Source organism: Podarcis cretensis (assembly GCF_951804945.1).
Source record: "Podarcis cretensis genome assembly, chromosome: 10".
In the NCBI taxonomy this organism is placed as follows: Eukaryota; Metazoa; Chordata; class Lepidosauria; order Squamata; family Lacertidae; genus Podarcis; species Podarcis cretensis.
This window is the reverse complement of record NC_137179.1, coordinates 14,368,226-14,390,643: the sequence shown is the minus strand read 5'-3', so window position 1 is coordinate 14,390,643 and position 22,418 is coordinate 14,368,226. Positions and strand designations below refer to the sequence as shown.

Here is a 22,418-nt window from a genome sequence, read left to right as displayed (position 1 = left end):
CACGTTTTTCATTTTTCCCCATTGGCTTTGCAACCAGCCCATTGATCCTAAGTTTTCAAACTTTTCAGAAGCCAAACAGTCTTCTGGAATGGATTAAGTTTGAAAACCAAGGTTCCACTGTATAACATTATGCACATACAGTGGTACCTCGGGTTAAGTACTTAATTTTTTCCGGAGGTCCGTACTTAACCTGAAACTGTTCTTAACCTGAAGCACCACTTTAGCTAATAGGGCCTCCTTTTGCTGCCGCGCCGCCGGAGCACAATTTCTTTTCTCATCCTGAAGCAAAGTTCTTAACCTGAAGCACTATTTCTGGGTTAGCAGAGGCTGTAACCTGAAGCGTATGTAACCCGAGGTACCACTGTATATAATCCAGGTTTCCTAAAGGAACTAGCGCAGAAAAAGATAACCTACAACAATTTATGTAACGGTATTAAAATAAATATGCATTAATATTTGTAGTTATGCTATAGAAATATAGTTCTGCATGGGACCTTATTTGTGTTATACAATTTTTTTGCCCATAATTATTTGGGCTTTAAAAAAAATGCACAAGCAGCTCAGACATAAATGGGTGCTCAGTGCAAGAGTTTGATGCAGGTGAACGTCAATACACTGGTTTCCTTGTATGAATCCGCTTAAAACAGATTCCTCTTCCATTCCTATTTCACGCACCCAGCTCTCTGCATACAGGGCACAGTCCTTTGTGAGCTGCGTGAAGCAGGCAACTGCTACGTATTTTCACCCCTCTAGTTTTACACAATGTCTGTCCTTTGACCTGTGCTCTAGCTGCGGCAGACCGTATAACCCAGCAGAACCCAGCGAAGGATCTCTGAGCAGACGGGAAGGCGGAACGCACACCCTGAACAGAACAGGTGGGCAAGTTGGGTCTGAAGTTAAGAGGGAAAAAGAATCACTAAAATTGACAATTTATTGCCACTGCTGTTTGTTTTTATCCAAGCATTTGCCACTTGCATTTCAAGACCCCTTATGTTGAATAATAACACCTGGACAGAATATATTAGGTTAATGGGAAAATTTAGGCCACAACTGTATTGGTTACAGAATGTGAGTGGTATTGGCTTAGGCATTGGAATGGAACCAACTATATCTGACTCCTGCCCACCATGCAGGTAGTCTCATAAGGATCAACTACCAATAGGGGGAGCCCTGTTGATGTACATCAACTAGAGCTACACTTCCCAGGATTCTCTGGGGGAAGCCACAGCTGTTTAAAGTGGCCTGGTGCAGCTCTAAATGCACGGTATAGAAGGAGCCCCTGTCTGTCTCTCTGCCCTGAGCGAATTTAGAGATTGGCAGAGTGAGCCACACAGCAGCGTAGGAAGCAGCTTTTGACAGCTCAGAGGAGCTGTTTCCGTTACCAGCTTGATCCCTGACAGCAACTAACAGGCAGCTGGGCTTGCATTTTCAGAGGACCCAGCACAAGCCACCTCCGACTATGAAACAAACAACAGCGACAGCAGCGACATCTTGCAGAATGACGACGAGACGGAGTGCTCCAAGGAACGGGAGCGCGTGGGGTCCATCTGCAGGACGTACACGCCAGAAACGATCATACTGCATACTCTGTTGCCGCCTGAGGTATCTCATTCACTTTTCTGCCTGTGTGTTTCTAGCATGCCTGTTGCGGGCGGGGGGGGGGAGGCACTGCCGCAAGGTTTGCAAAAGTAAATAAATAATAATTTCCCATTTGGATCACATTTCTGTGGCTGAGCCACACTGAAGGTTTCGCACTCAATCCATAACATCTCTGCTTAAGGTGTGGAGTGTGGGGCCACAGACACAGGAGACAGACTCAGCCATCAAGACTCCCACCAGGCCACAAGCCTCAGTGGCCCTTTGAACTGCGATGACGCCTCTTGGTCATCTGGTTGAAGGACAGCCACTTCTAGGTTTAACGTGGCTGGAATGTAGCTTTTGCTATACAGTGGTACCTCGGGTTAAGTACTTAATTTGTTCCGGAGGTCCATTCTTACCCTGAAACTGTTTTTCACCTGAAGCACCACTTTAGCTAATGGGGCCTCCTGCTGCTGCCGCGCCACCGGAGCATGATTTCTGTTCTTATCCTGAAGCAAAGTTCTTAACCTGAAGCACTATTTCTGGGTTAGCAGAGTGTGTAACCTGAAGCGTATGTAACCCGAGGTACAACTGTACAAAGCTGGGAGTCTGTTGCTCCGCCTACTTTCTCCTCTGGCCCCGCCCACTGCTACCCTGTCTCCCTAAAAAAGTTGCCCATGAGGGAATGTGGCCCTTAGGCTGAGAAAGGCCCCACACAATCCTCCTTTAAGAGAAGCTCGGGCAGCAGGTGTCCTCTGAGAACCATTACCTGTCAGAGTTAAAGGTAAAGGACCCCTGGACGGATAAATCCAGCCAAAGGCGTCTATGGTGTTGCGGCGCTCATCTTGCTTTTAGGCCAAGGGAGCCGGCATTTGTCCACAGACAGCTTTCCAGGTCATGTGGTCAGCATAGCTAAACCACTTCTGGCGCAACGGAACACTGTGATGGAAACCAGAGCACACGGAAACACCGTTTACCTTCCCGCCACAGCGGTATCTATTTATCTACTTGCATTGGTGTGCTTTCGAACTGCTAGGTTGGCAGGAGCTGGGACAGAGCAACAAGAGCTCACACCTTTGTGGGGATTAAAACTGCCGACCTTCTGATCGGCAAGCCCCAAATGAATCAGTGGCCTGAACCAACTGGTATATATTTTCAGGGCTGGTCCAGGTACTTTCTTGTCAATGTTTCTTCCAATCCGCGCTCGCAACTGCCTCATTGGGAAGAGCAGCTGTGATTGCTAGGCCTGCACACTTTTGGTTTCTTTGAATAAGGAGTTAATTTCACAGATACCAAATGCTTCATTACTTACCCCTGACCTCAGCTCCTGATAGAGTGGAGGAACTGCCAAGGGGGCCCCTTCTCCCAATCTCAGCACCCAAAAGGGTCTGTAGGGAAGGAGGCAGTCTTTGGGGCCTGAGCCATTGAGGGCTTTAAACACTAACAGAAGCACCTTGAGTTGTGCCCCGAAAAAAACTGGGAACCAATGCAGCTTGAAGCTCAACATTATTCCATGAGTGCTTATTATTTATTACTATCTTCCCCTATATTTCCAACATGCAGGCTGTGAGTGCCATTACTTATGTTGCCCTATGCAAAAGAGGGTGGCGACAGCACACTCAAGGGAATCCAAAAGTTTGTAGATGTGCAAAAAAACCTTTAGGGTGGAGGAACGCTAAGCATGGGAGACTCCCTCCCCCAAAGAAAACCCAGTCGGTTAAAGACTGAATATGTTCAATGGCCATGGAATGCTGATTTTGTTAGGGGTGGTGGTAGGGAGATGGAAAACCATGGGGAAGAAGGGGAAAGGACTAGGAAGTCTGGAATCCTGTACAGAAACTCCCCACACTGCAATGTTCTGCTGCAAGCCGCCCCCACGGGTGTGTATAAACTCTTATTATCACCATCCCATATCTCGTTGTACTTAGCTAGAAAGAGTCAAACTACCCTCTAAAGAGATGAGAACTCCCATGCAGCTTTCTATTTTTGATGGCACAGATGAAGAACTCCAAAACAGCAAAATCCATTAAAAAAAAAAATTAAGTGAAAATCAAACGTATCGCGCAAACCAAGAAAAACATTAGGAGACGGAGAGCGAAATGGAGCAGGGCTGCTGCGAATGATTGTGCAACAAGGTGCAGATGTGGCCTAAATTAAGCTCTTAAATATCCACATTTGGCTCATAACTAATAGCCCCCCAGGGGGTGGTACAAAAGAGTCCAAGCTGAAGATTTGAAGAGAATTCCTCACTGCCAAGGGCCCTCCAAGCCAGTTTGAGTTCTTTTTTAAAAAGCAAATAACTTTCCCTCATCAGATGCTAGCTGGTAACTTTCACTTCCAGCTCAGTTAGCCCTGTAGACCAGGGCGGGGATCTGTTTGCAGAAAGCATAGAGTTGCAAGCATCTACACAAGAGTGGAAATATGTGCCCATCTAGATATTGCTGGACTACATCTCCCATCATCCTTGACTTTGGCCATGCTGGCTGTGACTGATGTCACGGACTGGTTCGGCACAGAGTTGCCCAGCAGGCACTATCTGGGAAGCACTGGCCAGAGAACCCCCCCAAAGGAACAAAGCTCAGAGCCAGGGGATTGGTGGTGGAATGACAGTGAGTGGTCAGAGGGAGACGACTGGGAGGAGGGAGTGTCGGAAACAGAAGCAGTAACAGGGTTTAGTGAGAAAGGAGAGTCTGTGGCAGATAGAAGTTTAGAAGCAGGAGAGGAGAGAAGCCAAGAGGCAGGGATGGGTAAGGGTGGTGAAAAGTCACAGGGGTCTCCCCCTTCTGCTGCACCAAGCTCCCCTTCAGCCCTGGTCTCCCAGGACCAGGAAAGGCGTGAAGTGGGAGAAGCAAAGGCAAGCATACCAGCATAGTCTCAGATTGCTTGGGAAGGACCTTGAAGAGGAGCGGACTTAGGCAGCTGTGGGAAGCAAAGGACTTTAGTCTCTGCAAGACCTACCAAAGAAAGTTGCTGTGGTCGTTAGGCCTGACATTGCTGTGCAGATTGCTTTTCTAATAAGCAGTTAACTTGTGTGATTTACTGCGGGCTCGTCGTGTGATTTACTGCGGGAGCTGGAGCCAAGCAGCTTGTGGAAGGCTACAGGCTTCCTCACCTGAAAATCTCACTAAGTTATGGAAAAACTCTTCCCCTCCAGGGAATATGTTGGTGAAGCAAACTTTGACCCCAACCTATGTGGGTCAACTTTGACAAGTGGGCAGGGCTGTCCAGCTATCAAGTCAGCCGACTCCATCATAAGGAACCTGCCCACCTGCCAAAGTTTGCCCCCTGTGGCGATGGGTGGATAAAGTTCTGGTCCGCCAGGTCAAAAAGTGCCCCCCCCCCCCGCTTGATCCCAGCCAACCTGGGGTTGATATGTGTCAGTAATAATGGCACAGTGTGTATATTTAGAGAGGGGCTTAGTAACCCATGTGTTTTGCAATGTTTTGGTAACCTTCAGAGCATGTGTTGTTTCTTGATACAGGACAAGCCTATTCTTGCCCCAGAGCCTCTAATAATGGACAATTTGGACCCTCTTATGGAGCAGCTAAACAATTGGAATTTCCCAATCTTCGATTTGGTAGAGAAGATAGGCAAGAAATGTGGTCGGATCCTCAGTCAGGTAAGAAAATGTGCACTGAAGACTTGGGTTGGGGCCTCAGCTTGGGTAAAGTGTGTTCCTGGTTAGGGGGAAGTACAAGAACTTTGATCCACATCTCTTTACATGCACAGAGCTCCCATACACACAACAAAGTCACCTGCTTGAGTTTAGGGAATTCTTGTTGCTTAAAGAGAATTAGGTCCCACCGTACCAAGTTGAAATCCTGAAAGGGGAGCACAAATGTCTTTATAACTATGGTTGCTATTTAGGAAGAGTAGTGGGGGTAATTCCCCTCTCCTTTATTGGAAACCACATGATATTATTTCTTGCACTGCATCTATTTTCTGACCAATTTGCAGACCCTGCCCTATGGAAGGAAACCCATGTCCCTTCAAATGTTGCTGGACTGCAACTCCTGTCACCCCAGAATATTCCTGATGCCGGCTGGGTCTCATGGGAGTTGGCATTCAGGGATATCTGGAGGAACACATACTTCTAGCTTTGTTCAGCAGCTTTTCTGCTTGGCGCTAACCATGGTTTACTCAAAAACCAGTTCACTAACCATGTTTACAGACTGTGGTTTGGAGCTGTGTCAGGGCAGATGCTAAGTTAACCTTGGTTAGTACCAAAAGAAGGAAAGGAGATGGAATGTACATGCCAGAGGAAGGGCGAGGTGCTAACCATGGTTTGGAGATTGGGAAGCATAATATCTGCACTTGGCCCAAATGCGTGAGATCAGACCAGGCTTTTGAAATGGATGCATCCGTTTATTTAAAGCCTAGAGAATTAATATTTGTGCTTCCTGATGCAAGAAAAAATTAAACGCCTTGTGATGGTGCATAGCAAAGGACCTCTGGGGTTTGGAGTGATTCATTCTTAGCTTTCTGCAATTTGCATTGCCTTCCTGATTTAAACCTAGTGAGAGGGAGAAAGAAATTAGCAGAATGAATTACCGATGTGTGCCACATAGCCTGAAATTTATGAAATGGAATAAAGAAGAGTTGACATATCCCCCACCCCCTGGGGGAAGCATATGCCTTTGGAAAGCAGAACCAATGGATCTCCTTGAGGAATATTTGAGAAGCCATCTACGTACATTAAGAGGGATGCTAAAATGGTCTAGATTCCTCTCTCTCTCTCTCTTTTTTTAGAAGTAAGCTAAAAGCATCCATCTGAGGTGCAATAGAAAGCACTCAAACACAGCACCAGCAAATTACAAAATGCAGCAGACAGTAATCCATGCAAAGGGGCTGGGGGGAGACTCTGGACTCAGAATGGAAGAGCAAACCCTTTCTAATCTGCACTGCAGTTCAGTAGCAAGCTGTGTACATGGGTAATGCCTTAATTTATGACTTCCGTTTGCTTAACGGCAACCCCTGTCGGGATAAATCAGGTTTTGCTTGGAAAGGAGGAGCTGGAATTGAAGGCTGCAATTAAGGGAGAGAAAGACCAGATCTGGTTTAAAATTAAAGCTTCCTTCCCCTTGCTACATCGGTCAAAGGATTGAAAAACAATATATTGGGCAGGGGGTCAGATTCTAGGAAAACCAGTTAAGATGCGGCCCCAGGAGGTTATAGCTGCAAATGAGAATTTGGGAGGTGTTTCACGACCAGGCCTGCTAAATAAGAGCTATTAACTTCTTTGCGCACAAAGAAAATTAAGCAACTTAGGAAGGTGTTAGAAAGCGTTGCCTTCCTGTCATTTAGTGAGAGGGTTTATTAAAGTTTTCTGGGAGCAGCTGTGATGGTGAGAGCAGAAGCCCTACTCATTTCAACACATTATCAGTAGCATTGCAATACTTATTTTGTTGCTATTAATGGATCGTTATAATGTTTAATAGCAGCAAAACATAAGAACACAATAGGAGCTTTGCAGGACCAGACCAAAGGGGCATCTAGGCCACAATCACACCATACGATGCCACAGTTTGAATCATAGAATTGTACATTTGGAAGAGACCCCCAAGGGCGATCTAGTCCAATCCCCGGAAACGCAGGAATCCAGCTAAAGGACCCACGACAGATGGCCATTGAGGAAGCAAGTGCCTCCAATGCACCATGCATTTAAAAGACTTTAAACCAGGCTTCCTCAAACTCAGTCCTCCAGATGTTTTTGGTCTACAACTCCCATGATCCCTAGCTAGCAGGACCCAGTAGTCAGGGATGATGGGAATTGTAGTCTCAAAACATCTGGAGGGCCAAGTTTAAGGAAGCCTGCTTTAAACCGCCATGGCTTCCCCCAAAGAGAGGGGAGTTCTGGTTTCTTAAGGTTCCTGAGAGTTGTTAGGAGACCATCCCTTTCCCTTCCCAGAGCGGTTCAACCATCAATCCAGGAAGCTGGACGGTCAGTTCATGTGGGAATGTACAGGGAGGCAGGAGAAGATATATTGTTTTTTAATATCCTTCCTAACTTACACTAGCAAGTTCTGTAATTTAGCCGAGTTTTAACATTCCCCTTTAAGCGCACAGCAAGTAGCTGGTTGCAAGCTTGTTTAAGCTTCTCACTGTAGATTCCTAGTAAGATCCATTATTTCCCTCTTAAAAGAATAAACACACCACAATCTTATTTAAGATATATAAAAGTATTTTACTCACCGCACCGTCAGTTCACAGATGGATCCCTGAAGGCAGACTTAGTTGCAGATACATACATGTGCGTCTATCCCATAAGGAGATAGTCTCTTTGTCCTCTGTTGGCTGAAAGCCAACAGGGCATCTCTAGCTAAAAAGCTACTGCTCCAACGATGAAGTCCAAAAGAGGGAAGGAGTGCCTGCGTGCTTTGTGCTTTTGTTACCTGCACAGGTAAGGTCATGTCCACCTCTATTCACATGCAAAGGGAGTATGTCCCAGCCAGGAGGAAACAGGAAGTTTTCGCCTGGCTGGTCCAAACATCCCCTTGCATGTCCACTCTAGGAAAACAAGGAATGTTGTACTTGTCTACTACTTATGTATCACATCCCACAGTTCACAGGGAACTGTGCCATTGTAGCTCTGCGTGGGGAAGAGCGGTCTCCTAAGAACTCTCAGCACCCTTAACTTAAGTGCAACACCCAGAATTCTTTGGGCGAAGCCATGGCTGCTTCAACTTGTTGGGATCATATGGGTACAGGGAGGCAGTGATGGCCACCAACTTGGATGGCTTTAAAAGAGGAATGGACAAATTTATGAAGCAAAAGGCTTATCAATGGGTACTAACTATGACAGCTATGCTCTTCTTCCATTGACGAAGGCAGTAATGCTTCTGAATGCCGGTTGCTGGAAGCTGCAGGAGTGGGGGAGAGGGCTCCTGTGCTTGGATCCTGCATGGCCATTGTGAGAATAGGATGCTGGACTAGGTGGGCTAATAATAATAATAATAATAATAATAATAATAATAATAATAATTTATTATTTATTCCCCGCCCATCTGGCTGGGTTTCCCCAGCCACTCTGGGCGGCTTCCAACAGAATATTAAAATACAATAACCTATTAAACATAAAAGCTTCCCTAAACAAGGCTGCCTTCAGATGTCTTCTAAAAGTCTGGTAGTTGTTTTTCTCTTTGACATCTGGTGGGAGGGCGTTCCACAGGGCGGGTGCCACTACCGAGAAGGCCCTCTGCCTGGTTCCCTGTAACTTGGCTTCTCGCAGCGAGGGAACCACCAGAAGGCCCTCGGCACTGGACCTCAGTGTCCAGGCAGAACGATGGGGATGGAGACACTCCTTCAGGTATACTGGGTTGAGGCTATTTAGGGCTTTAAAGGTCAGCACCAACACTTTGAATTGTGCTCAGAAATGTACTGGCCCTACTGGCTGGGGCTGGTGGAATCCAACAGCATCTGGAGGGTCACAACTTCCTCACGCCTGCCTCACAGGATTGTGAGTTAGATTGTATGGATGAGGTTAAAAATGAAGCTCTTGAAATGGATAGAGTCCAAAACAGAGGAAGTGGCTTGCAGGCTATGATGGAAAGCCTTCCACAGAGGCCTTTGGAGTTGTTGGAGGCCATCTTCTGTGTTGCAGAGCTGTGTGGATTCTTCCATGCCAAGCTCTGTGTTTTGCTCTGTTTTTCCAGGTGTCCTACAGGCTCTTTGAGGATATGGGGCTATTTGAAACCTTTAAAATTCCCATGAGAGAGTTTATGAACTACTTCCATGCTTTGGAGTGTGGATACCGAGAGATACCTTGTAAGTATGACAGCAAGAGTGCGATACCCGCTGATTCCTGTTTTTCCGTAATGAACCTTTTTTCAGGGCTGAGAATGCCTAAGGCACAGCACAATCCCTCCAAATAAAATAATTTAAATCCAGATAATCCGATAAAAATGCCACAGAAACCTATAAAACTCTACCAAGTCCTGCTTAGAGTAGACCCACTGATATTCCTATTAGTCGTGCCCATTAACTTCAGTGAATCTGCTTTGAACAGTGATGCGTACAGCCCCAAATCCATAATGCACACAGTAAACCTTTCACAGTGCAGTTTACATGTCTACTCAGAAGCAAGTCCCATTGAGTTCACTAGACTTGCAGAGATGTAAGGTGGCAGTGATTTCCATTCTGTCTTGCTGTTGCTGCATTATTCATCTTGCCACCCACTATGGCCAGAATGAACCTAATTAAATACGTAATGAATTTCAGTGCATTTTCATTGGAAGGGACATGTTTTTAAAAAATGCATCAGTTCCCCAGACCTGGTGTCTCCCACCCATTCTCATACACAAGGCTTTCTAAATTATACAGAATAACGAATGATACTTCACTTTACCATTGGGGATCAGGGTTAATGGTGTGGTAGCCCATTTGTAGACAATACCGAAGTAGAGTACAAACCAAAACAGATCAGAAACAATAGCAGATGTCATTCTGTCTGCCCTTAACCACTGCCCACTCGATTCTCCCATCTTTTCATGTATTACTGAAATGAGCAGTGGTATATAACTCACTTTGAGACCTGAAAGATTAGACACCAAGAGGACGATAAATTTAGAAATGAATGGGTTAACTTTATAGAATATTTGAAGGATCATTGTAAACATTGAAAAAAGTTAGCAGGTTTGGATTGGCACTTGCAATATAATTTGATAAAGGGTATTGAAAAAGGAGGTTTAATAGATTGGATAAAAGTATTTAGTCACAGAAAAGAGAAGAGACAATTATTGGAAACCAGAGAGAGGAGTGGGGGGGGGGAAGTCCAGGGGTCGGAAGAACCCCTATAAAGCTATTGAATTTGTTATGGATTAATGCAAATAATACTGTGTGTGTGTGTGTGTGTGTGTGTGTGTGTATCACTTTGAGAAGGTTGGAAACACCTGTAATTTTATCATAGCACATGAATATGCCTATCCACCTTCAGCATTTTCCTTAGCTCAGCAGTTGACCTTAGTTCCTGCGAGAGATTTGAGCCACGAGAAGGGAATTGATTCTCTCTGTCCAACAGATGGTGCTGTTGACCCCCCCAGCAGAAGTAACCTGCCTCTTTCTTAACAGATCACAACAGGATCCATGCCACTGATGTTCTCCACGCTGTTTGGTACCTTTCAACGCAGCCTATACCAGGACTCTCAACTGTGATTAATGACCACGGGTCAGCAAGTGATTCAGGTAATTTTATTAGCAGGTGATTTTGGGGAGCCCTTAAGCTGGTTTCTTGGCCCAGTGTCTATTTCTGCAGGAAACTGGACATGTTTACCTGATGCATTTAGAAGAAGCACATAGAAGAGGCTTGTGATGGCCACTAACTTGGATGGCATTAAAAGAGAACTAAGCAAATTTCATTTTTCATTTCACTTTCAATTTGTATACTGCCTTTCTGTATTGCTATACATGAGGCGATTTACAAGCTGAAGAAACAACAAAAAAGACAGCAAAGATTGCACAACTAATGACAATCTGACAAATTCAGAATAAAAACATAACTTTAAACAACTTATAGCAAGTAAAGCAATTTTCAATAATCCATTAGAATGTGATAGTAAACAGTAAAATTAAATATCAGCAAATAATAGTTAAACAGTTTTCACTTAACAATTACAATAGAGAATTACTAAACTATGATCAATAAAAATAACAATGCATAAAATACCACAAGGCATACAAAACCATGTAGGATCAAATTGAGAAACAAGAACACACAGTTTATAAAATTATCTTTTGAAATATCCCTGAACTCATGGAGGATAAGTTTATCAGAGGCTACTAGTTCTGTCTCCCTAGTTGCTCATTGTGTAACGGAATAACCAGACAAGACAGCAGCATATGGAGTTTGGGGTTCAAATAGGCCACAACTTTATTGGTTACAGATGGGAAGGGTTTGGCATAGGCATTGGGTGAAGCCATTTAATTACCCCCAGCCCATCTGCTGGAGGTGTATCTAAGGGTAAACCACACCATAGGGGCGGCTATGACCTATATAAAATAGGGGTACCCCCCAAGGGGTTTCCACTGGAGTTCTATGGTCCTAGCCTCTGTCTGGGCATTGGACAGAAGCAACTCCTCATGGAGCCCTTTAACCAGGGAGAGTCAGGCAGAGGCTACAACCTCCTTGCCAAACAAGACTAAGGCTTAAAGGTAAAGGGACCCCTGACCATTAGGTCCAGTCGTGGCTGACTCTGGCGTTGTGGCGCTTCCGGGAGCCGGCATACAGCTTCCGGGTCATGTGGCCAGCATGACTAAGCCACTTCTGGCAAACCAGAGCAGCGCATGGAAACGCCGTTTACCTTCCCGCCGGAGTGGTACCTATTTATCTACTTGCACTTTGACGTGCTTTTGAACTGCTAGCTTGGCAGGAGCAGGGACCGAGCAACGGGAGCTCACCCTGTCGCAGGGATTCGAACTGCCAACCTTCTGATCGGCAAGCCCTAGGCTCTGTGGTTTAACCCACAGCGCTTACCCAGTGCATAACCACCAACTGAGCCAACCAAGGCTCTCAACCACCCAACCTCTCATGCCCTCAACCAACTCCTCATGCCCTCAAAAACTGAAGAGGAGTGATGGGCTGGTCTCAATTTATTTGCCCGGGGGTGGACCCAAGAGATGCCTGGGTTCGCAAGTGCCCAGAGTTCTCAGTTGCTGGTGCTGCTTTTTGGGTGTGGGTACTGAACATCATGGGAAGTACAGTGGTGCCCCGCAAGTCGAATGCCTCGCAAGACGGAAAACCCGCTAGACGAAAGGGTTTTCCGTTTTGGAGGTGCTTCGCAAAACAAATTTCCTATGGGCTTGCTTCGCAAGACGAAAATGTCTTGCGAGTTCCTGCAGGTTTTTTTTCCTTCCCCCCCCCTTTTTCTAAGCCGCTTATCAGCTGATCCGCTAAGCCGCTTAACAGCTGATCCGCTAAGCCGCTTAACAGCTGATCCGCTAAGCCGCTTATCAGCTGATCCGCTAAGCCGCTTAACAGCTGATCTGCTAAGCCGCTAAGCCGCTTATCAGCTGATCCGCTAAGCCGCTTAACAGCTGATCCGCTAAGCCGCTTATCAGCTGATCCGCTAAGCCGCTTGTCAGCTGATCCGCTAAGCCCCTAAGCCGCTAATGGGCTTCCTTCGCAAGACGAAGAAACCGCAAGACGAAGAGACTCGCGGAACGGATTATTTTCGTCTTGCGAGGCACCACTGTAGTAGATTTGCCGCTGTGATTAGATAGATAGATAGATAGATAGATAGATAGATAGATAGATAGATACATACATACATACATACATACATACATACAGCGGTATAGTAATATTTTTTAAAAAACAAATGAGTAATGGATACGAAAGTGATCTAGGTTAAGTGTGGCAACGGGGCATAGAACTGAACCCTGGTTGTCCCTGGTCCTCACAAGAAACTCAGCAAATGTCCTGGTTTTCTGCTCAGATTCAGATAGTGGGATCACTCATGGCCACCTGGGTTACGTCTTGTCGAAAACATACGCACCAACAGACGATGGCCATGGATGCTTGGCGGGCAACATCCCTGCCCTCGAACTGATGGCCCTTTATGTAGCTGCTGCCATGCACGATTACGATCACCCGGGGAGAACCAACGCCTTCTTGGTTGCCACCAGCGCTCCTCAGGTAAGGATGGCTGAGATCAACCCTGACTTGGGTCCATAGAATTGACGCTTTGACAGAATTCTCGTAAGAGTGAATCTCAAGTCGTCACTGAGCCCTTGTACAACAAGCCACAGCCTGTCCACACACGTCAAAGCCAGTCAGTGCTGGTACAAACAAGCCAAAACCAGTGTTATCATGCAACACACTCCGCTTCAGGATACATTTTTAAATGAAAAACCTTCTCAGATACTTTTTAAATGAATTACTTTTTAAAAAAATGCCTCAAGTAACATATTATTGCTTGGTTTCTTATTTATTCTCTTATATTTTGCCACACCCATTTATCCTAAATAGAGCCCTGTAAGGCAGACATGCATGCACAGTTTTTTAAATGGGATCTCATTGAGATCCCAAGATGAAATTTTGCAGGGAGCTCTTGGTAATATGAAATAATCAATAAATATTTTTTGGAATTTTTTAATCATAATGGTTTTTTAAAATCACTTTTTAAAATTTTGTAACTTAACTTTAAAATTTAAAGTAAGTCCGTCATGTGCCATATTGCATTAAAGCAGTTGTCAGCAAACATTTCCACTGGTGCGCCAGATCGCTCGTACTCACGCGTGCACCCGTGCTTCCTGCAGCCAATAGGAAGCCGTGGCTGCGTCCTGGAAGTCAGTCCCCACACAGAGCTAAACTGGTGCGCCACGCTGGTTTAGCTCTGCTCGGGGACTGACCGAGCGGGTAGCAAGGGCCGGGGGCCAGTTTAACGACCCCCTTGGGCCGTATCCGGACCATGGGCTGTAGTTTGCTGACCCCTGCATTAAAGCCCATGAAGTTCTGAAGAGATTGGTATTTTTAGTTTTGAAATACCTCAGTTATGACTTGATATGGAATGACCCGTCACTAATCAATCGGGCATTTTCAAAGGGGACGCCCATTGCCTGTGTGTGTGTGAATGTATGTTTGTTCCCTCTTGCTCATGACTAAATCAAACAGTGTGTAGAGAGACATCTTTAACATTGTTTGCATTTTTGCCCCACCCACTTCCTCTCCTTTGCCTCTGACCCCACCCCTTTGACCCTGAGGCGGTTGGCAGTGTACAAACCCATCCTTCAGGTTGAAAGAGGTTGTCCGTCCCTTCACAAGGCCTAGTTAAATACCAGGAGGTGGAGGGGATCTAAGCAGAGTTTCCAGAACTTGGATAGGCCCTCAGTTCTATATGTGGCCCTTTATGCCTCTCAGGGGCTAGTAGAAATAAAATAAATTGTGCCAAACTGTCTATCCTTCTCTCTGTTTAGGCTGTTCTGTATAATGACCGTTCTGTTTTGGAAAACCATCATGCAGCGGCTGCGTGGAACCTCTTCATGTCCAGACCAGAATATAACTTCTTAGTCAACCTCGATCACGTGGAGTTCAAGCACTTTCGGTTCCTTGTCATTGAGGCAATCTTGGCCACTGATCTGAAGAAGCACTTTGACTTTGTAGCAAAGTTCAATGCCAAGGTAAACTTGATTCCATGTATGTCCTTTGCGCTCAAACTTTTGTATATCCAAGTTGGCTGGGGGAAAGGTAATGGTTTTATCGTCCTAATGTTTTGCAAGGATGGTGCCCCAGGAACAATATCATGTGGTTCTGGGACTTGAATCAACAAAAGGTGATTTCCGTTATTCAGTTAGAAGTCATGCTGCTCAAATCTCATGTAAATTCCCATTTCCAGTCACTACAGCCTGAAATGAAATTGGGGGCGCCCAGTTGTTTTGGCTGTAAGACAAAGAAGTATTTTGACCACCCCTGACTCTTACAGATACAGCAGGCAAAACGTTACACGAATACAGTGCACTGTCATTCAAGTCCCAGCACTTTGATGGGTAGAGAGTGAGCTTCAGGTGACAACAGATTATATTTTCCCTGCAAACTGGCATTAATACCAAACTGTGGGTTAAACCACAGAGCCTAGGACTTGCCGATCAGAAGGTCGGCGGTTCGAATCCCTGCGACAGGGTGAGCTCCCGTTGCTGGGTCCCAGCTCCTGCCAACCTAGCAGTTCGAAAGCATGTCAAAGTGCAAGTAGATAAATAGGTACCGCTCCGGCCGGAAGGTAAACGGCGTTTCCGTGCACTGCTCTGGTTCGCCAGAAGCAGCTTGGTCATGCTGGCCACATGACCCGGAAGCTGCTCCCTCGGCCAATAAAGCGAGATGAGCGCTGCAACCCCAGAGTCAGTCACGGCTGGACCTAATGGTCAGGGGTCCCTTTACCTTTACTTGGCATTAAATGTTGGATCCGCTACTGCAACTCAGATTGGAAATCAGCAACAACAAAGAAGGCTGTCCCCAAATTGCCAGCTAGTTGGGACCAAGGATGCATGTCCTGCCTGCAAAATGGCAGATTTCGAATCTGCATGGGCAAGAGTTGACAACACATCACATCTCCTTTTGTCTCAGCTCAGCAGCTCCCCCCAGGTTCACAATGCAGTCGTACCTTGGAAGTCGAACAGAATCTGTTCCGGAAGTCCGTTCGACTTCCAAAACATTCGGAAACCAAAGCATGGCTTCCACTTGGAAAGCTGCGGAAGCCACACCAAACATTCAGCTTCCGAAAATCATCCAAAAAACAGAACACTCACTTCCAAGGTTCGATCATTTGGGAGCCAAGGCGTTCGAGATCCAAGGTACGACTTGTATAGGAGAAAGAGTTTCCTGTTCCTGCTCTTTTCCTGATCTCACAGTCTTGACCTCTCCTAAATTGAGCCCTGCTCCTCAAACACACCCATATTCCCCTGGATGCCAGGATTGGGCATTCACCCTCCCCTCCATTCGGAACAGAGGAGAGTCCAAAGAGCAGCAGTTCCTGATGTGGGTGCCATTTTCCCATTTCCTGGGGTAGGTAGGGGGCACGCTTGCGCCATTTTGCAGTCCTGTCTCTCTTTCTGCTCTTTGGTGTTCTGCCACTCCCCCATGGCAGCCCTTATGTGGCAGGCACCCATGGCTGGCACGTTCTCAAAATTCCAGACATGCCCACTGACTCAAAATGTTTGCCAACCCTTGGGTGGATTGGAGCCAGAGCCTCAGTCAAATATGCTGGTGAGGACAGATGCCACTGGATTTCCTTAAGTTAAGCTCTATAAGTATATGTGTGTAATGGGAATATAATTTCTGTAAAGCAAATATAAATGATACGTCAGCCGCCACCCCCGACAGTGCTGTTCTGTGCAGCTGATATCGCATCCTCGTTTGCTTTATGCATGGCTGCGACAGTATCGCCCCGCTCACCTTAGTCACATCTGTCTGTCAGGTCAATGATGACGTTGGCATTGATTGGACGAACGAGAACGACCGCTTGCTGGTTTGCCAGATGTGCATCAAGCTGGCGGACATCAATGGGCCTGCGAAATGCAAAGAATTGCACCTGCAGTGGACGGAGGGCATTGTCAACGAATTTTATGAACAGGTAACTAGCCTTAAGTTGTTGCTGGAAGGAGGAAGGGGACACACAAACCTCTAGGGTATGGGGTTAGGACAGTGGCTCTCAAAGGTTGTGGCGCATCACCCTGGTGTGGCAGGAGAGGGTGGCAAGCATGACGTGAAGATTCAAGGACAATGAAACATTTGAACATTTCAGTGTATTGTGGGTGTATAGCCAGAAACTATATGTATGCATACCTCTCTTCAAGAGCATTAGCTATTCTTCTACAGTTCTCCACAAATTAATGTTGTGAACAGGAATATTCAACTCTGACAAATATGAAAGATCAGAAAAGAGAAAGCCTTCTTTGTGTTGATGAGGAGATGAGAGTTGGTTTGTCTCAAATTAGACCTAATATAAATGAGATTACCTGGCGAAAGCAAGCTCACACCTCTCGTTGAGTTTGTAGACATACTTAAGGTACATATGGAAGAGGCTCGCTTATAATTCTATTTTGGGAATGGTTTGTGTTCTTACGATGTCCTGTGATCTTATTATAAATTAGTTGTGTTTTGTGCTATAAATCAAGCACTGCTGGGAGTTGTTTCTTTTTGTTTTCCAATGTATTTATCTATTTTAAAAAATGGTGTTGCATGAGCAAATTTTTTATTCCATAAGTGTGGCCCAGAGACAAAAGTTTGAGAACCACTGGGTTAGAGTTAGGGTTTGCTTTATCTCTGGATTACACTGGATTACACTGCTTTTCTCTGCAGTTTGTTGGTGTCAGATAGGCACATGATCAAGTTCTAACTAAGGGAGCTGGGCATGTTTAGCCTGGAGAAGAGGAGGTTAAGGGGTGATATGATAGCCATGTTCAAATATATAAAAGGATGTCACATAGAGGAGGGAGAAAGGTTGTTTTCTGCTGCTCCAGAGAAGCGGACACGGAGCAATGTATCCAAACTACAAGAAAAAAGATTCCACCTAAACATTAGGAAGAACTTCCTGACAGTAAGAGCTGTTCGACAGTGGAATTTGCTGCCAAGGAGTGTGGTGGAGTCTCCTTCTTTGGAGGTCTTTAAGCAGAGGCTTGACAACCATATGTCAGGAGTGCTCTGATGGTGTTTCCTGCTTGGCAGGGGGTTGGACTCGATGGCCCTTGTGGTCTCTTCCAACTCTATGATTCTATGATTCTATGACTCTAACAGATAGCTCCCTGTCAGTTGTTGCTGTTGTTGTTGTTTTTAAGGAGGGAGTCAAATGCACCAGGTCTCTGTCCTCACTTTGTTGGACTCACCTGGTGAGAGTCACGGGTCAAGATGACAGTGGGAGACCCAATGTGCATTTCTGTTCTAAGGGATCAAGACAGCATTATAACAGATCCTCTCCTTTTTCTAAGGGTGACGAGGAAGCCAGCTTAGGCCTCCCCATCAGCCCTTTCATGGATCGCGCCGCCCCTCAGCTTGCAAACCTCCAGGAATCCTTCATCTCTCACATTGTGGGACCGCTGTGCAATTCCTATGACTCAGCAGGGCTGATGCCAGGGAAGTGGGTCGAAGATAACGATGAGTCGGGCGATACTGATGAACAGGAGGAGGAAGATGCGGCAGACATGGACACCTATGAAAACCCCGAGTCAAGTAAGTTTGTTATTTCTGTGTGTGCTCGCTCCCGCAGACTCAACACACTTCCCTCTCCCCCTGCCATGTGGTGTTCCTAGTTAAAAGTCAGCTCATCCCCAAAGCTGCTATTTGCCCTAGGGGAAAATAAGCGACTTCAGTTGGTCATTTTAATTGGGACAATGGTACAAAGGAAGAGGTTTTTTGGTTTGGTTTTTTTAAAAACCCTCTTCCACAGTAACATACCACATGGATGGCATTCCTACTGTGGCTGCGAAGGCCCACCTTCCCCTGCATTCGAGGCCAGATGAGCTTCTACATAAGCACCTGAGTCGAGGGAGGCCACAGCTGCTGGGGAAGTCCTTCGATTGCTGCATTGGGCAATCACATACATACATACATTTGTATGCCACCTTTCCACAGTTCAAACCATGCTGAAGGCAGCTTACAACACGAATATATATATATATATATATATATATATATATATATATATATATATAACTGCAACGTAACAAAAGTAGTCATCAACAATAAAAAAATATAAAAAATACACAACCAAACTGGGCAATTTCCACATAAATCGCACGATCTAAAATGAAGATACAAAAAACCAACAGCAACAACAGGGATCAGGTCCTTTCATTCTTACTAAGTTTGTATACCACCCTTCACCCCAGGATCGCAGCACTGTTCACAACATAAAAATACAAAACCTGAAAAGGATAAGCTGTGCAAAGGAGGACATATTTTCTGGTCCCTGCCTACCCCTCAGACAATTACTTGGGCAAACATTCATGGCTTATGACTCTTTAATGCAGCCCTCTCTCTTTGTGACAACATAGTGCCAGATGGCACTTTCTCCTCACTTAGTACATGGGAAACGTTGGCCTAGAATCTCTTCCATCTTCTTCCAAGTTCAGTCGGGCATGCCACCATCAAAAGCTCTCAGTGGAACTCAAAAGGTCTACTAATTCCTCTTACTGTATGGCTCATGGGTACAAAAAGAACAAAATTCTTAGTTTTCAGATACCTGGAATTATCAAGAAGGGCTAGCAGAAAGAGAGGGTTTTTAAAGAAAGGAAATAGCTGAGCCATTGCGTGATAGCATGATGCCCCAAACAGTGTTAGAAAGTGAGGTACAAAAGCAAGGAGCTACATGGCACTTTAAACCTAGGTTATGGGCGCAACAATGGAATGTCTAGGCTTGCTTTCTTAGAACAAGAATACAAAACTGAAAATGAATGAACTGCAGCTAAAATATTATGTTCATTTCTCACATGGTCTAGTCCTTCCCCTGCCCAACCCCCTAATATTCTTAAGAGGGTCTCTTCTCCAGTCTTCAGAGAGTAGCTGGAAGTGGGGAGGCAGAATAAGGTCCTCCTTTACTTCCACTCTGCAGTTTTAATCTGAAATCTTAGGTGCAATACTGCGCCCAGAGCTCAGAAACTGCTCGCGCTAATGAAATTCCCTGTCGCAAAATGCACCTGGGGGTTGGGCTGGGCAGAGGAGGAATGGTGGAGACCACCTCCCACCTCCCCATCCTGACCCTTCCAGGGAGGAGGAAGAGGACGACGACAGTATAGATTTACAACAGGGGTTTGCGGGAGGTGACAGCTCAGAGGCAGATGAAAGGAAAAGTTGGGATATCATGGGAGGGGAGCAGCAGCTGGCTGACACATTGTCACAAGAAAGCATTCCAGACCCTCCATCTCCCAGAAAGTAGGAGAGCAAAGAGCTCAAAGACAGAGGGCACTTAGCAGCACCCATAGAGGAGGTGATGATGATGACGAATGAGGAAGTGGAAGAGACAGGCTGGAGATTCACTCGGGACAAAACCATTATCCAAGAGGCTGTTTTCTATAGCCTCTCTCTGTAATGTCTGAAATAAAAAAGGACTGTAAGAAACTTTTGCTTGTCTTTATAGTTTCTTGGGCAACCAGCCGGGAGCCGCTGACAGCACTCTGGCACTAGAGCAATGGAAGTTTCAAACACTGCCCCCAAAACGCACAAGATTGTGGCAACAAGAAACACACATGGGGGGGGTCGTTGTGCTCTCTCACAGGTCACATGACTTGCACAGGAGACCACCCAGAAGATGTGGATCCTGGTTTTGTGCTGAGACATCAACATTTCCAAAAGTAGGGGATTCAGGGCTTAGCTTTTGAAAAACGGGGTCCACAGTTCTTAGCTGGGTACCACTGCTCTAAGTGCCAGAGCCCTCAATGTTTCTTCATAGGAGAGTTCCTCCATTCCCTTGAAAGGCCCATCCTGGTGGCCCTTCTCTGAACCTTTTCAAACTCTCTACAATATCCTTTTTGAGGTGAGGCCACCAGAACTGTACACAGTACTTCAAACGCAGCCACACCTGCATAACAGCATTATGATACTGGCTGTTTCATTTTCAATTCCTCTCCTAATGATCCCTAGCACGGATTGTGCCTTTTCCACGGCCGCCACACACTGGGTCAGCACCTTCCTTGAGCTACTACTATTTTGACCCCAAGATCTCGCTTCGGGTCCATTGCCTCCAGTTCAGACCCCAAGACCCCTTCCTCAGTTCCTGGTGCAACCCCCTGACCCTAAAAGCAAATGAGTACAGTTGCATCGGTTAGCCTGATTAGGTTTGCAGTGGTTCCGAGCAGAATCTCAGGTGGTGATAAATGCTCTAATGACCTCTGCAGAGAGCTGCAAGACTCGGGAGGGTGGCGGGGGGGGGGTGTTGTCTCCCAGGAAACCAGGGATAGAATGTTCTAACACGGAGCGCTGTGCGGAATAGAGTTTTCTCCTGATTAAACCTTCAGGTTTCCTACAGGGGAGTGAAAGCTTTCTAATGAAGGATTGAACTGGATTTGGGCTGTGCCACAGTGAAAAGCTCTTTGTTTGCCATTGAAAAGCTTGGCTCCTGACACACACTTAAGGCCACCTGGAAACGCTAATCTATGCACACATTTCTTTGCGACAAAACATTCCTCTACGTCATTTTTTTTTCCCCTTCCCCACCGGCTCTTCATTAAAACCTTGAAGAGGTTCATATTGCTAAAGCTTGTAGCTGCTGCTTGTAAGAATAGGTGATGGGGGAGTTTGCAAAGGAGCAACTTTTAAGTGTTTGTTTTGCTAAGATTCTTAGCTTGAGAACTCTTGCCACTTCAGCTCAGTGGTTCTGGAGCCCAGAGTGGATACGTTTGCCTCTGTGGCGTGAGAAGGTTTCAGCACACAGTTGTTTCGGGAAACCTCCACAAAAGCATGTGGGATTATCATTTGTACAGCACATGGTTCATTTGCTCAAGTGGTACAGATCAGTCAACTGAACTTTTTAGTTGATAAATCAGCGATGGCTGGTTTTAATTGGTCAGAGATTAGGGCAAATTGTAATACGAAAACAAAAATATTTAAAGACTTAATATGTTTTCTTACAGCATTTGTTTATTCATTTCATAAAAGTTATATACCACTTGGCTATAATAAAACCTTAAAGTGGTTTGTAAAAAGAATGGAACAGTAAAATCAGTTAAAAAACAAACCAGTGTAAAATAGCGATTTAAAACATTCAAAAACAGACACACAAAAACCAATAAGATGAAAACCAGATTAAAACATGTGTCGGCATTCTACGTGTCTATAGGTTTGCCTAAACAAAACAGTTTTCATCAGGTGCCGAACAGAAACAATGAATTTGTCAAGTCATGGAGTTCCAAAGTGTGGGGAAATGAGAAGTAGTTTTTGATAATTCAATCTTAATCTATGTCTAAGTGCCTTCAGTACAGCCTCTGCTAGCCTGGGCCCCTGCAGATGTTTTGGACTATATCTCCCATCATGGGAATTGCAGTCCCAACTTAGCTTGAAGAAGGCTACTTTAGTACCTATGGTGGGGTACTATGATGTGCACATTTTTGTCAATTTGTTCAGGTCACAGCCACACCATGTGCTTAAAGTACTGTCTTGCCACTGGAATAATCATGGACAACCCTGAGAACTGTAGTTTGTTAACGGTGCTGGGAATTGTAGCATGGTGGGTCAGCACCTTTTGTAAACTGCAGTTCCCAGGATTCTCCATGTGACACAATAGGGCTTTCAATGTACGGTGCAAATGTGACCTCAACTGTAAATAAAAGGGGGGGGGGGACCAGAAAATGAAGAAGCGGAGCCACACCAGTAGCTTCCCAGCAGTTGGATCACTGTTGCTTACTGGGAGGGTTGTGGCAGT

At 45.6% G+C, this 22,418-nt stretch overlaps 1 protein-coding gene across 2 annotated transcripts in view; it reads left to right on the top strand.

Moving 5' to 3' along the window:
- The window catches only part of PDE3A (phosphodiesterase 3A), a 272,985-nt gene that overhangs the window by 240,320 nt on the left and 10,247 nt on the right, over positions 1 to 22,418 (top strand). For both annotated transcript variants that reach the window (XM_079992263.1, XM_079992262.1), the window contains 9 exons: positions 790 to 875; positions 1,433 to 1,602; positions 5,060 to 5,197; positions 9,231 to 9,342; positions 10,645 to 10,758; positions 13,008 to 13,207; positions 14,488 to 14,691; positions 16,482 to 16,637; positions 17,992 to 18,232. In XM_079992263.1, the coding sequence (XP_079848389.1) occupies positions 790 to 875; positions 1,433 to 1,602; positions 5,060 to 5,197; positions 9,231 to 9,342; positions 10,645 to 10,758; positions 13,008 to 13,207; positions 14,488 to 14,691; positions 16,482 to 16,637; positions 17,992 to 18,232 (1,421 nt within the window). The remainder of the gene's footprint in view (positions 1 to 789; positions 876 to 1,432; positions 1,603 to 5,059; positions 5,198 to 9,230; positions 9,343 to 10,644; positions 10,759 to 13,007; positions 13,208 to 14,487; positions 14,692 to 16,481; positions 16,638 to 17,991; positions 18,233 to 22,418) is intronic.